The sequence below is a fragment of the Scyliorhinus canicula genome, chromosome 2, assembly GCF_902713615.1.
Source record: "Scyliorhinus canicula chromosome 2, sScyCan1.1, whole genome shotgun sequence".
Taxonomy (NCBI): Eukaryota; Metazoa; Chordata; class Chondrichthyes; order Carcharhiniformes; family Scyliorhinidae; genus Scyliorhinus; species Scyliorhinus canicula.
The window spans coordinates 55,245,321-55,261,585 of record NC_052147.1 but is presented as its reverse complement, the minus strand read 5'-3'; the positions used below and the strand labels follow the sequence as shown (position 1 = coordinate 55,261,585).

General features: G+C 45.9%; 1 protein-coding gene across 3 annotated transcripts in view; it reads right to left on the bottom strand.

Annotated features, from left to right (window-relative positions):
• The window catches only part of frmd6 (FERM domain containing 6), a 156,842-nt gene that overhangs the window by 34,877 nt on the left and 105,700 nt on the right, over positions 1 to 16,265 (bottom strand). For 2 of the 3 annotated variants that reach the window (XM_038778608.1, XM_038778599.1), the window contains exons 6-8: positions 14,752 to 14,938; positions 3,170 to 3,325; positions 2,940 to 3,035 (exon numbers count right to left, since the gene is read on the bottom strand). In XM_038778608.1, coding sequence (XP_038634536.1) covers positions 2,940 to 3,035; positions 3,170 to 3,325; positions 14,752 to 14,938 — 439 coding nt within the window. The remainder of the gene's footprint in view (positions 1 to 2,939; positions 3,036 to 3,169; positions 3,326 to 14,751; positions 14,939 to 16,265) is intronic. The other variant, XM_038778618.1, reaches the window with a different exon arrangement.

Sequence of the window (16,265 nt, the reverse complement as noted above, 5' to 3'; positions counted from 1 at the left end):
CATGCACCAGTGTGGGACCGGAATATCCTGCCGGCATGAACAACCAGTAAATTCCGCTCTTAAGTCATTTTTTGAGGCCTTGGGGAGTTTCTCCCCGGACCAGCCCACACTCTGACTGGCTCCTCAGAGATCGGGCCACCATTTTGAAAGGGTTCCCCAATCTCTAAGAGACCTTGTGGGCCCCCAACACCCCCGCACACACATGGGCATTACCCCCCCCTCCCCCAAGTGATGACATCCCGCTGTGAGGTCGCTGAGGCACCCCCCCCCCCCGCCCCTGTTTTCAGGCCTTCCCACCTTCCATGTGCGGTCCCAGCCCCTTCCAGAGGCCTCTTCATATCTGTCCTGCACTCCCCCTCCCCTCCCCCCCATCCACTTTCCTTTCATGGGCATGGCTCTCCAGGCCCTAACCCTCGGCAGTGCCACACTGGCACCTAGGCACCATGGCATCCTGGCAGTACTCCTGCTGGCATTGCAGTGCCACCTGGGCACCTTGGCAGTGCCAGGGTCATGGCAATGCCAAGGTACCCACATTAAAGGGAGAGGGCCAGGGGGCCACCACCCCTGTCCCTGACCACCCAGGGGCTTCCGATGCGTCGGGTCATCCCTTGGGCGCCTTTCCACCTGGTCCACATTTGTGTGGGCTGACACTGAACGGCTGATCCCTGGTGAGCATTCCTAAGTGGGTTTAAAAAAGCAGATTGTGAGGTTATCCCTTGTTGGAGATGGTACATTGCCTGGGACTTGTGCGACGTGAATGCTACTTGCTACTTATCAGCCCAAGCCCGAATGCTATCCAGATCATGTTACACATGAACACAGACTGCTTCAGTATCTGAGGAGTCAGTAACGGGGATTGTGCAGTCATCAGCGGACATCCCCACCTGACCTTATAATGGAGGAAAGGTTGTAGATGAAGCAGCTGAAGGTGGTTGGGCCTGGGACACTACACTGAGGAACTCCAGTCGTGATGTCCTGAGGCTGGCATTGATCTCCAACAACCACAACCGTCTTGATTTATGCTAGGTAAGACTGTAACCAGCGGAGAGCTTTCCCTCAGATACTTATTGGCTTCTGTTTTGCTAGGACCCCGTGATCCACGCCCAGTCAAAAGCTGCCTTGGTGTCACGGGCAGTGACTCCTACTTTAGTTTTCGAGTTCAGTTCTTTTGTTCATGTGTGGACCAAGGCTGTAATGAGGTCAGGAGCAAAGTGGCCCTGGGGGAACACTTATTGTTGTGTAGGTGCCATTTTGTAGCACTGTCGACGACACTTTCTACCATTTCCTTGATGACCGAGTGTAAACTGATGGCGCAGAAATTAGCTGGGTTGGATTTGTCCTGTTTTATTTGTGCAGGACATACCTGGGCAATTTTCCACATTGTTGGGTGTGGATGCTTTAGTTGCAACTGTACTGGAGAGTTTGGCTAGGAGAGTGGTTAACACTGAATCACAAGCCTTTGGGACTATTTTGAAATATTCTCAGGGCCATTACAGTATGTGTTACCTTTGGCCATTTCTTGACATCATGTGGAGTGAATCAAATTGGCTGATGACTGACATCTGTGATGCTGGTGATTCCAGGAGGAGGTCGAGATGGATCATCCACTCAGCACTTATGGCTGAAGATGGTTCCAAATGCAAATTCAGGGGCGACACGGTAGCACAGTGGTTAGCACTGTTGCTTCACAGCACCAGGCTCCCAGGTTTGATTCCCGGCTTGGGTCACTGTGTGCGGAGTCTGCACGTCCTCCCCCTGTGTGCGTGGGTTTCCTCCGGGTGCTCCGGTTTCCTCTCACAGTCCAAAGATGTGCACGTTAGGTGCATTGGCCATGCTAAATTTCCCTTAATGTCCAAAAAGGTTAGCTGGGGTTACTGGGTTACGGGGATAGGGTGGATGGGTGAGCTTTAGTGGGGTGCTCTTTCCAAGGGCCGGTGTAGGCTTGATGGGCCAAATGGCCTCCTTCTGCACTGTAAATTCTATGATTCTATGCTTCAGCCTTGCCTTGCCTTTTCCACTGATGTGCTGTCCTGTCCTGCCAGGTCAATGGCAATTTGCATGGCTCGCCAGCTCCCCCATGGTGGTGGTCAACTTTGTCGGGATCTTCTTGTCCCGCCAGTGGGAAAGGCTGAAAAATCCCACCCATAATTTGTACTCTGGGTCTAGGGGATACACATTCGATGCCAATCTTTCCTGTTTATAGCATCGTACTGTCATTGCTATAGCAATCATGATAAGCTAGATTGTCACATTTTCTTCACACACTTCTTTCAAGGCTAGCAGAATGAGTAGCAAAAGCAAAGGTTCACAGCAGATGGCAGATAAACGACAGCTGTGGCAATTCACTTTGCGAGCAAACAACTTGTGATGTGTGGTGGACACAAGCCTGTACAGAAAGCATGCTGTACATTTAGCAATTCGGCATGCATAGCTTTACACACAGGTACAAGAATAAGAGTTTAAGCATAAACAAAATGGGCTAGGTCAAAGGCCAATGATTCAGACCTTGTTTTAAACAGGATAATGGATGAGTGTAGCATCTTATTGTGAAATAGTGATAGCCAAAAAAATGATTCAAAATACATTTTTACATTGCAATATCCTTGCCGTATATTGAAGACATGTAAACCAGGACAGGCCGTTTGTTATATGGTATAATAAACTCTTACTTTTGTGTGGCCTGAACTGTTACGAAACAAAAACGGGAGACAAAGAATGAAACAAAAGCCACAGACTGGAGGAATGAGCTGTACCTCTGCAAATCACAGTTAAATGTTACTGCTATAGATATAAATATTGTCCAGTCCCTGAGCCTTTACCTCGTCAATGCAATGTCAGACGTTCCCCGCACCCTCCCAACCCCACTCAGTTGCTATACGGTCACAAACTGCATTTGAACCAGAGTTGCTGCAGTGTTTTATCTCTAAAATGCCACTCACTGCCTTAATATTTGTCCTGGATTGGGATTTCCCCGAACCATGGTTGACACCAGTGCGCCTGCAGGCAACCATTCCACTAACCTGATCACTGGTAACCTTCCCAGGTTGTGAAAGCAATCAGACAAAAAGAAATCTCAGTGAATAGAAAATTCTTTCAGTCAGTGCTTTCAATAAACATTCTGAGCATTCTGGCTGAACCGAGGCCACAGTATATTCATTCTGTTCCTTACCTTATATAGCCTGTAATAATGAACTGCCACATCATCTAGCTGGACAGCCTCCTTGATGTATTTGAGATGTGCTTCTGAGGCTGTAAGTGCATACTGGTCCTTGTGCATGTTTGGAATGTGTTTCAAAATGTATTCCTTTCCTCGCTTAGTAACCACCTGCAAGAGTACATAACCCCCTTTCAAATCAAATATTTTCGTAACTTGTCACGCAGCATGTGACAATTATACAATCTTCATGGAGTAAGATTATTGTAGCCTCAAAACATTATGACACATTTGCACAAATGCATTATATTTGTCTCAGGTATTTTCATCAGTCCTTCTTAAAGGCAAATAAGCCCACATAATATAATATCAGACAGAGGCCTGTGAGGCAAAGACAGTAGCTCACAACTTTGAAGATTCAAAATGCACAGTGCTGTCTAGTTGTTTTCAGGGTGTTGAATCAATATACTTTCCATGCAGCACAACTCAATTCAATATTCTGTGAACTATATTTCAGTTCACCAGAAACAAGTAGGTAACTTGGCCAATTTGTCTATGGGTGTTCAGACTAGCTTCTTAAAATGGAATGCAAGATGTACTTTTTATTGTAACCACGGGAGATATATATATATTATACCATGAAGAAAAATATTTTATTAAGCTGTCATTAAAACCTGATAATAGTGTAATAGCCCTCAAGAGACCCACAGGAGCGACTCAATTGATCTCCCCGTGGGGCCATGGAATACGAGCTCCCCCATACAGAGACCTAACATCTGGGGCCCGTGAAACTAACACTTAAGAAGCCGGCCCGGATTAGGACCAGCACGATTGGTAGTCCCGGTTGGGATCTATGTGCTGTCTGCTGCCTTGCGGTCATTTCTTTTGCCTTAAGAATAAATCTGTGTTTGGATCACCTTCTCGGGTCTCCTGAGGATTTTATAATTAGCTTTACACAGAGCAAAATGCACCCAAATTTAAAAGTTGATAGAGAGAGCGGTATTTTCAGTTCTTGCATAAAATGCATCGATTAAAAAAATTTAGAATGTTTCTCCCAGTGCATACTAATTGTTTTTCTCACAATTTTAATCACAGCACTGGTGAAATGAAAAATGAGTAAAGTGTCTGACTGGTGATTGCTTCACAGCAATCTGTTGCTTATAGTATGTCTGATGACTCAAGAGTTTAGCACTTTCCACCCCATCTCATAAACCAAAACAGCTCAGACTCTCTGCTCAATGCCCACTGCCCTTCAAATGAATGAGCACGGTGTACTGCCAACAAGAATCAAAACCAAAGGCATGGAGGAGTCACGTTTTAACTTTGTATTGATCTCTTTGCTGAAGCTTTGCCGGAGCAAAAGCCAGAGGCTAAGACAATAAAGAGTTGAAATCAAAAGAACAATTATTGGACATTTATCAAAACGCACTGATGTTGGCGACTGTGAGCACAGAATGTTGGTCTCCAAGTCTAATAGCCTGAAAATTATTTTGTTACAACACATGACTTTTGCTCCCTTAATTTCTACTTCATGGTGTTTCCAGTCTGGAACACACAGCTGCAGCCTACTATTGAATTAATTTGGATCAAAAATGCCAGTTTGGGATTTGAGTTCACTCTGAGACACAAAACTTTAAGGGTTCGTGAAGGTAAAGAAGTGACTATTCAAAATGGCAAACTCACTTCGGTCAGTCTAAAATTCTGTATCTCATTAACATACAATGCACAAACACAAATGCACATATATAAAAATGCAGCCACATCTGACTTATAAAGCAAGGCACGGTGGCACAATGGTTAGCACTGCTGCCTCACAGCACCAGGGACCCAGGGTCGATTCCCACCTTGGGTGACTGTGTGGAGTTTGTGCTTTCTCCCAGCGTCTGCATGGATTCCCTCCGGGTGCCAAATTGCCCCTTAGGGCGAGGTTACAGGGTGGGGGGATAGGTCCTAGGTAGGGTGGTCTTTCAAAGGGTCGGTGCAAATATGATGGTCCGAGTGGCCTCTTTCTGTACTGTAGAGATTCTATGATTCAAAGTTAGTCATAGATTTATTCTGCAAGGCCTTAAAAAAACATGAGATACAGCGTATTCAGACGCAATCGATTGCCTGTCTTTAAATGTTCCAAGATTTATCTCAAGTATATAGTTGCATGAGTACCCTGTTATTTTGTGGTTTGTGCAATTTTTTTCAGTCTGTGTACTGAGGTCATTATGGATATTCACCACACCAAGTGGCAAATTGCTAACGTAATTATTTTAAGAGAAGAGGGCATTAAGAGTTATTTCATTAATATATTTTATCGTTTTCATAGGCTCCTTTTCTGTCTGTTCCTAACAGTCAGTGTGTTTTTTGCTGTGACCCAATTTGATAAAATGTGAAAAACTAGCATATACAGCAATACAGAAAGCATTTAAGCTTGGCATAGCTTGATTAAAATTCTGTATCCATTGGACATCAGGATTGCTGTTCAAACTGTTCAGAATCATGGAAACTAGTAATCTTTTTTATTCATTCATGGGATGTGGAAGGCAACATTTATTGCTCATCACTGTTTGCACTTGAAAAGTCCATGGGATACAGGGTGATGTGGCAAACTGTATAACAAGTTGGCTTAGTGACAGGAAACAAAGGGTAATGGTCATTGAATGCCCTTACATAGGATCATAGGAGCAGATGTTGGCAATTCAGCACCTCGATCCTGCTCCGCCATTCAATCAGATCATGGCTCATCTCTTCCTGGTCTCAAATCCATCTCCCATACCCTGTTCCCCATACCTCTTTAACTCGTATTTTATCAGAAATATACTCTCTCCTTCTTGAAACCATTTAATGACTCAGACTTATGGGACAGTGAGTTCCGCAAATTCACCACCCTCTGCGAGAAGTCGTTACTCCTCATCTCAGTTCTAAATCTACCACCTCTCAACCTATATCTGTGACCCCTCGTTCTAGATTAATCTTCCAAATAGAATGTTGTTTAACAGGGCTCGGTGTTGGAACCCTTACTGTTTGTGTTGTACATTATCAATTTGGACCTGAACGTGGGGGGCACGATTGGGAAATTTGCAGATGACACAAAGATTGGCCGAGTGGTGGGCAGTGTAGAGGATAGCTATAATCTCCAAAATGATATAGATGGTTTGGTGGAGTGGGCAGTAAAAAAGCATTTAAGCTTGGCATAGTTTGATTAAATTTCTGTATCCATTGGACATCAGGATTGTTGTTCAAACTGTTCAGAATCTTGGAAAACCAGTAATCTTTTTTATTCATTCGTGGGATGTGGAAGGCAACATTTATTGCTCATCACTGTTTGTGCTTGAAAAGCCCATGGGATACAGGGTGATGTGGCAAACTGTATAACAAGTTGGCTTAGTGACAGGAAACAAAGGGTAATGGTCATTGGATGCCCTTACATAGGATCATAGGAGCAGAAGTTGGCAATTCTGTTTGTGTTGTGCATTAACAATTTGGACCCGAGCGTGGGGGGGCACAATCGGGAAATTTGCAGATGACACAAAGATTGGCTGAGTGGTGGGCAGTGTAGAAGATAGCTATAATCTCCAAAATGATATAGGTGGTTTGGTGGAGTGGGCGGTGAAGTAGCAGATGGATTTTAACACAGAGAAGTGTGAGGTCTTGCATTTAGGGAGGTCAAACAGTTATAGGGAGTACACAATAAATTTGAATATACAAAAACAGGTAGATGAATGAGAGATCTTGATGTACAAGTACACAGGTCCCTAAAGGCAGCAGTTCAAGTACACAAGGTTGTAAAGAAGGCTCATGAAATGCTCTCCTTTATAAGCAGAGGTATAGAATATAAAAGTTAGGATATCATGTTGGAATTACATAAAACACTGGTGAGGCCACAGTTCTGGTCACCACATTACAGGAAGAACGTAATTGCTCTGGAGAGAGTGCAGAGGAGATTTAGAAGAATGTTGCCAGGCCTAGAAAAGTGTAGCTACGACCAAAGATTAGATAGGTTGGGGTTATTTTCCTTGGAACAAAGAAGACCGAGGGGTGACTTGATTGAGGCATACAAAATTATGAGTGGAAGACATAAGAGTTGAAAGGATAAAATTGTTTCCCTTGGCGGAGAATTCTAGAACAGGGGGAACAGATTCAAGACAAGTGGCAGAAGGTGTAGAGGGGACACGAGGAAGATCTTTATTATGCAAAGGGTAGTTGGTGTCTGGAATTCGCTGCTCGAGTTGCTGCTGGAGGCAGAGACCCTAAACTCTTCTAAAAAGTTCCTGGATCTTCACCTTAAGTGCTGTAAGCTACAAGGCAATGGGCAGGGTGGAGGAAGGTGAGATTAGAAACAGGACCTGGGTGTCCTTGGGCTGGCATGGACAAGATGGGTCGAATGGCCTCCTTCTGTACTGTAACTTTTCTAGGTTCTAAGGTGATCATGATGCACCTTAAACTGCTGTTTTGGAGGGATTTCCAGGATATTGACATTGAAGGAGCGCTAATTTAATTCCAAGTCAGGATGGGATGTGACTTGTAGGTGATTGTGTTCCTATGCATTTGCTGCTCTTAATCTTCAGGGTGGTAAATGACACCGATTTGGAAGATGCTGTTTAAGTAGGCTTGCTGTGATGCTGCAGTGCAAGGAAGGAGGCGAGTTATTGCAGAATTCCCAGACTCTGACCTGTCCTTGAAGCCAGAGTATTTATAAGGCGGTTTAGTTAAGTTCTAATCAATGGTGACCCCCAGGTTGTTGATGGTGGGGGATTCAGCAAAGGCAATGCTAATGAATGTCATGGGCAGATGGTTAAACATAGAACATACAGTGCAGAAGGAGGCCATTTGGCCCATCGTGTCTGCACCGACCCACTTAAGCCCTTACTTCCACCCTATCCCCGTAACCCAATAACCCCTCCTAACCTTTGGTCACTAATGGCAATTTATCATGGCCAAACCACCTAACCTGCACGTCTTTGGACTGTGGGAGGAAACCGGAGCACCCGGAGGAAACCCACGCAGCCACGAAGAGAACGTGCAGACTCCGCATAGACAGTGACCCAGCGCAGAATCGAACCTGGGACCCTGGCGCTGTGAAGCCACAGTGATATCCACTTGTGCTACCGTGCTGCCCCAAAGATTAATTCTTGTTGGAAGGTGGCCATTGCCTAGCAGTTGTGGTACAGATACACAAATATGTGCATGTGGAGCCAGAAGACAAAGTCTTGCATAAATTGGAAACCGCATCAAGATCAACAAAACTCACAAGATTTACAACGCTCAGGACACCTCACCAAATTTAACGCAATCTCGCGAGACGTCGTGATCTGGATCTCGTCCTCACTGGCCGAGATCCAAATTTGCACATTCAAGTGAGCAGTTGTCCTCACTTGATTATGTCTGCGTCGGAGTATCCCAAAGCGAGGGAGCTTGCCATGGTGCCGTTTAGCATTGGTTTCCACAAACGTGGACCTGGCATAATGGCACATGGGGGGGGGGGGGGGTCTCCTAGACAATTGGAAGCCCCAGATGGTTGGGCTCTGGGCAGGGTGGTATCCTGGCACCCCCGATGCCACCTGGACACCTTGGCACTGCCAGTGTGCCACAGTAGCACTGTCAGGCTAGCAGGGGCACTGCCAAGCTGGCAGTGCCAAGTTACCCGGGTGCCAATTTGCCCCTGTTGTTGATCGGACCCAGCGATGCCCTGCCCTTATGAGATGTGGCGAGGCTCGAGGACCCTCTAATCAGCAAGTTGAGGCGTTGGAGGGGAGGGTCCAGAGGCTGCAGTGGGTCGAGTGATTGAGGTGGCAATTAAAAAGCTACGTGCGGCCTTGTTGGGGCGTTTATTGCAGAGGCCTGAAAAAATAACAGAGTCCTGTTTAATAGCGCAGTCGTTCTTGGCATTGCAGGTGTCGAGAAACACCAAACTAAATGCGCCCAAAACAGGGCTCTGTTTCTTTTTGTTAATTTGTGCCATGTATCTTATCTCACTCTCTTTAAATCCAGAGTAAATGGTAAGTGTTACATTCCTGCCCGCAAGAGATTATGGGTGGGATTCTCTGGCTGTTCATTGGCAGCAGGATTCTCTGGTCTGGCCGGCAGCGCACCCCCATCTGCGGATTTCCCGGTGGCATGGGGTGCTTTCAACTGGAATTCCCACTGACAAGCGGCAGGACGGAGAATCCTGCCGCCAGCGAACAGCGCGGCAAAATTCTCCATCCTCACTCGCAGCACCAGCGGGGCAGACTCGCAACGGAGAATCTCGGCCATGAAATGAAATGAAATGAAAAGAAAAGAAAATCGCTTATTGTCACAAGTAGGCTTCAAATGAAGTTATTGTGAAAAGCCCCCAGTCGCCACATTCCGGCACCTGCTTGGGGAGGCTGATACGGGAATTGAACCGTGCTGCTGGCCTGCCTTGGTCTGCTTTAAAAGCCAGATATTTAGCCCTGTGCTAAACCAGCCCCTAGTGTAACTAAAAGCTGGCCTTCCAAACCTTTTCTCCAAACAGCCTATCCTCCTGCCATCTGGTTCGATTAAAAATTCCACAATCATGAATTTGTCATGAGGTTCGAGCAGCTGCAAGAAGGATGTTAGGAAAATATGTGGCTGGGTTTATTATCTGAGCTGAATTCATTCGAGAGAATGAGGGAAAATTGGTTGGTGCATAGTGCTGTTGTACTCCCATGCCACTCGATGTCCCTCCCGCCATTCCCACCTGGATGGCTATTGGTCTGATGGAATTGATGGGTGGAAGTAGGGGCTGACCCCAGAGACAGAAAGACAGCAGTAATCCTGGGGCAGGAGCAGTAAAGTTCCCTCAGTCACTCAGTAGAAGGAGAGAGCCTCATCCTTTCTAATACACCCAGACACTACCATTTTCAAATGCTTTGCGCAGGTGAAGGAGACACATGCTGAGCGAATGAGACACATCCAGAGTGGGAATTGGAGCTTGGTAATTTGGTGCAGTGAGGTAATTCGGTGCAGAGTGGGAGAAGGTGCTTTTTCCCTACCATTTTGTTCTCTTTCTTCTGGCCTGCAACTGTTAATCTGCAGGAAGAGAACCAGAGAGCATCCTGGGAAGGTAAGTGATTTTTATTTTTATTACCTTTTCAAATTGTGTGGGGTGGGAAACTAAAGTGACATCACAGTAAAGCTGTGACCTGATTGGCTGGTGGGGAATCTGTTAAATTTGAAAAAAAATAACATTGCAAATCAAATCTAATTGATTGACTAGATAGTGGAGTAACTAAACCTGAGGGCAGTGATCGGTATTTAGCATTTAATTTTACAGTAAAAATCATCTAGCGTCAGGGCCATATAGTTAATTTGAACTCAATCTAACAATAATTCAAGTGTTTATTTAAAATTAATTAATTAGTGCTTAAATGTTACTCAGCGGGGTGCAGTGCTCCAACTGTGAGATGTGGCAGATCTGTGACGCTTCCAGCGTTCCGGTCGACTACATCTGCAGCAAGTGTAACCAATGGCAGCTCCTTACAGACCGCATGGTTTGGTTGGAACAGTAATTGGATGCACTTAGGAGCATGCAGGTGGCGGAAGTTTGGAGTTATAGAGACATGGTCACACCCAAGGTGCAGGCAGAGAGATGGGTAACCACCAGAAGGGGCAGGCAGTCAGTGCAGGAATTCCCTGTGGTTGTCCCCCTCTCGAACAGGTATACCACTTTGGATACTGTTGGGGGGAATAGCCTATCGGGGAAAACAGCAGCAGCCAGAGCAGTGGCACCACGGCTAGCTCTGATGTTCAGCAGGGAGGGTCAAAGAGCAGAAGAGCAATAGTCATAGTGGACTCTATAGTCAGGGCCACAGATAGGCACTTCTGTGGACGTGAAAGAGACTCCAGGATGGTATGTTGCCTCCCTGGTGCCAGGGTCCAGGATGTCTCAGAACGGGTAGCAGGCATCCTGAAGGGGGCGGGCAATCAGGCAGAGGTCGTTGTACATATTGGTACTAACGACATAGGCAGGAAGGGGCATGAGGTCCTGCAGCAGGAGTTCAGGGAGCTGGGCAGAAAGTTAAAAGATAGGACCTATAGGGTTGTACTCTTGGGATTACCCCCTGTGCCACATGCCAGTGAGGCTAGAAATAGGAAGATAGAGCAGCTAAACACGTGGCTAAACAGCTGATGTAGGAGGGAGGGTTTCCATTATCTGGACCACTGAGAGCTCTTCTGGGGCAGATGTGACCTGTATGAGAAGCTAGGGTTGCATCTAAATTGGAGAGGCATAAATATCCTGGCTGCGAGGCTTGTTACTGTCACACAGGAGGGTTTAAACTAGTATGGCAGGGGGGTGGGTATTGGAGCAATAGGTCAGAAGGTGAAAACATCGAGGGAGAATGAGGGAATAGGGCCAGTGTGGTTCTGAGGAAGAAAAGACAAGGAGATGTTGCTGAAAACAGCGGATCTCGTGGCCCGAAGTGCGTATGTTTTAATGCAAGAAGTATAACGGGTAAGGCAGATGAACTTAGAGCTTAGATTAGTACTTGGAACTATGATGTTGTTGCCATTACAAAGCTCTGGTTGGGAGAAGAACAGGATTGGCAGCTAAACATTCCAGGATTTAGATGTTTCAGGCAGGATAGAGGGGGATATAAAAGGGGTGGCGGAGTTGCGCTACTGGTTAGGAAGAATATCACTGCTGTACTACGGGAGGACACCTCAGAGGGCAGCGAGGCTATATGGGTAGAGATCAGGAATAAGAAGGGTGCAGTCACAATGTTGGGGGTTTACTACAGGCCTTCCAACAGCCAGCGGGAGATAGAGGAGCAGATAAGTAGACAGATTTTGGAAAGGAGTAAAAGCAACAGGGTTGTTGAGATGGGAGATTTCAACTACCCCAATATTGACTGGGACTCACTTCGTGCTAGGGGTTTGGACGGAGCAGAGTTTGTAAGGAGCATCCAGGAGGGCTTCTTAAAACAATATGTAGATAGTCCAACTAAGGAAGGGGCTGTACTAGACCTGATATTGGGGAATGAGCCCGGCCAGCTGGTAGAAGTTTCAGTAGGGGAGCAATTCGTGAACAGTGACCACAATTCAGTAAGTTGTAAAGTGCTGGTGGACAAGGATAAGAGTGGTCCTAGAGGAAATGTGTTAAATTGGGGGAAGGCTAATTATAACAATATTAGGCGGGAACTGAAGAATCTAGATTGGGGTGGATGTTCCAATCAACACCTGACATGTGGGAGGCTTTCAAATGTCAGTTGAAAGGAATTCAGGATCGGCATGTTCCTGTACGGAAGAAGGGTAAATACGGCAAATTTCGGGAACCTTGGATAACGAGAGATATTGTAGGCCTCATCAAAAAGAAAAAGGAGGCATTTGTCAGGGCTAGAAGGCTGGGAACAGACGAAGCCTGTGTGGAATATAAGGAACGTAGGAAGGAACTTAATCAGGGAGTCAGCAGGGCTAAAAGGGGTCACAAAAAGTCATTGACAAATAGGATTAAGGAAAATCCCAAGGCTTTTTACACGTACATAAAAAGCAAAGGGTAGCCAGGGAAAGGGTTGGCCCACTGAAGGATAAGCAAGGGAATCTGTGTGTGGAGCCAGAGGAAATGGGTGAGGTACTAAATTAATACTTTGCATCAGTATTCACCAAAGAGAAGGAATTGGTGAATGTTGAGTCTGGAGAAGGGTAGATAGCCTGGATCACATTGTGATCCAAAAGACGGTGGTGGGCGTCTTGAAAAATGTTACGGTAGATAAGTTCCCAGGGCCTGATGGGATCTACCCCAGAATACTGAAGGAGGCTAGAGAGGAAATTGCTGAGGCCTTGACAGAAATCTTTGGGTCCTCACTCTCTTCAGGTGATGTCCCGGAGGACTGGAGAATAGCCAATGTTGTTCCTTTGTTTAAGAAGGGTAGCAAGGATAATCCAGGGAACTACAGGCCGGTGAGCCTTACGTCAGTAGTAGGGAAATTACTGGAGAGAATTCTTCGAGACAGGATCTACTCCCATTTGGAAGCAAATAGACATATTAGCGAGAGGCAGCACAGTTTTGTGAAGGGGAGGTCGTGTTTCACTAGAGTTTTTCGAAGAGGTCACAATTGATGCAGGTAGGGCAGTGGATGTTGTCTATATGGACTTCAGTTAGGCCTTTGACAAGGTCCCTCATGGCAGACTGGTACAAAAGGTGAAGTCACACGGGATCAGGGGTGAGCTGGCAAGATGGATACAGAACTGGCTATGTCATAGAAGGCAGAGTAGCAGCATTGGAAAGGTGCTTTTCTGATTGGAGCACTGTGACTAGTGGTGTTCCGCAGGGATCAGTGCTGGGACCTTTGCTGTACGTAGGACATATACATGATTTGAAGGAAAATGTAACTGGTCTGATTAGTAAGTTTGCAGACGACACAAAGGTTGGTGGAATTGCAGATAGCGATGAGAACTGTCAGAGGATATAGCAGGATTTAGATCGTTTGGAGACTTGGGCGGAGAGATGGCAGATGGAGTTTAATCTGGACAAATGTGAGGTAAATGCATTTTGGAAGGTCTAATGCAGGTAGGGAATATACAGTGAATGGTAGAACCCTTAAGAGTATTGACAGTCAAGAGAGATCTAAGTGTACAGGTCCATAGGTCATTGAAAGGGGCAACACAGGTGGAGAGGGTAGTCAAGAAGGCATACGGCATGCTTGCCTTCATTGGCCGGTGCATTGAGTATAAGAATTGGCAAGTCATGTTGCAGCTGTATAGAACCTTAGTTAGGCCACATTTGAAGTATAGTGTTCAATTCTGGTCACCACACTACCAGAAGGATGTGGAGGCTTTAGAGAGGGTGCAGAAGAGATTTACCAGGATGTTGCCTGGTATGGAGGGCATTAGCTATGAGGAGAGGTTGAATAAACTCGGTTTGTTCTCACTGGAATGACGGAAGTTGAGGGGCGACCTGATAGAGGTCTACAAAATTATGAGGGGCATAGATAGAGTGGATAGTCAGAGGCTTTTTCCCAGGGTAGAGGGGTCAATTACTAGGGGGCATAGGTTTAAGGTGCGAGGGGCAAGGTTTAGAGGAGATGTACGAGGCAAGTTTTATTATACAGAGGGTAGTGGGTGCCTGGAACTCGCTGCCGAAGGAGGTGGTGGAAACAGGGAACTTAGTGACATTTAAGGGGCATCTTGACAAATACATGAATAGGATGGGACTAGAGGGATATGGACCCAGGAAGTGTAGAAGATTTTAGTTTAGACGGGTAGCATGGTCGGCACAGGCTTGGAGGGCCGAAGGGCCTGTTCCTGTGCTGTACGTCTCTTTGTTCTTTGTCAAGCTCAGGAAGCCCGACATTAAGCTATTTGCATCTTTTGTATAAATTATTTTTCCGGATGCAAATGTTGGAACACCAGACTGATGATATCATCCCGATCCAGCCCCATCATTTGCACTGCTGCACTTAGTGACCATGAACTTAACTTTCAGTGAAACTTTAGGGCTGAGTTCAAAGGGTGCATAAAGCCATTAAACCAGGAATTCCAATCCCCAAACCTCACATCCTGTTAGATCTGCCAGGTTTAGATCCTACCAAACTAGTGGAGTTTTGGCCCCTTTGTTTCTGTACCTGTAAGTTTGAATTTAAAAATAGCATTTGAAAAGGTCATACCCAAGGAGGAAAGTAAGCTTCTGGTTCAAAATATTTCCCATAATGCTTGTGCCTTTTGTAGTTGCCGAGGTCTGCTTGTAAAGCATAGGCAGCTAGTAGAAAATAGGCCTCCTCATGTAGCATGCACTGGGACTGGAGAACTTGTTTCCGTAGGTGCCAGTAGTAATAGTATCTCGCCGCTCTGTCACTGCAAAGAAAATATATTAGATTAGAGTCTCTGAAAAAGCACACCTATTACATTTTGAGGTCAAGCTACAGGTATGCTGATAAATGGTGCTGGATAAGGACAGCTGGTGTTTTACAATTTCACTGCTGCCTTTGCCAATAGGCTGCTTGGCTTCTACCTCTGGATGAGCCAGAAGGCCAAATCTTCCTCTGCACATGAGAAAATTCGCCCTGTGCACTTTCGCAGCTCGCAAACTGCATATCTGACCGATGCATGAATTTACATTCACTTTTGTCTTCATAGACCAGAGTCAGGTTTGCAGTGCAGTATGCAAACTGTGGTTGGGGTGTGTGGCGTGCGGATGAGGAGGCAGGTCAGTTTGAAGGCAGCCCTCAGTTCTCTAACCCAGCATCCCAGCTCCCAGTGAGATTTAAAACCTCCCTAAACCTCGCCACCCATGCCCTGTCAGATCGCTGATGCCATCCATAAGCCTCCCATGAATTCTTCTCCATAACCATTCACCATGCACAGTCCTCAGATTTCATACAGTATCAAGAAAAAAACTTTGCTCCTTGGGGGAAAAATAAACTTTGCATTGAATCCCTACAAAGCCATTCGGCCCATCGAATCTGCACAGACCCATACCTCCACCCTAACTCCGTAACCCCAATTAACTTTTTTGAATGCTCAAGGGTAATTTTAACATGGCTAATCAACCTAACCTTCACATCTTTAGACAGTGGGAGGAAACCGGAGGACCTGGAGGAAACCCACGCAACATGGAGAGAACGTGCGAGCTGCACATGGACAGTTACACCCAAGGTCGGAATTGAACCCGGATCCCTGGTGCCATGAGACAGCAGCACTAACCACAGTGCCAGCATCATTTAATATAAGCTTTTCTAATTCATACTGAGAAAAAATGAATTCAGTCGGGTGAACAAATACCTTGTAATATTTGTAATCATTTTAGCTTGTGTAAGCAAGCCAGAAACCGCATCAAAGGGACAATCTGTTATTAAAATTTCTTGAAACCGTTCATTCACAGATGGATGGAACAATTACTGAGCTGAAACCCATTAGAATTTGAAACTCAGCCAAGCACTGATCATGGTCACAACTATCCAAACAACAGACTGCTCACTGGGGAGGAAGAAAAACAGAAGTTTTTTTATTCTTACAGGGGATGTGGGCGCTGTTGGCTGGGCCAGCATTTGTTGCCCATCCCTCATTGCCTGTGAACTGAGTGGCTGGCTAGGCCATTTAAGAGTATACTCCATTGCTGTGGGTCTGGAGTCACATGTAGACCAGACCAGGTAAGAATGGTCGATTTCTTCCTCTAAAGGGC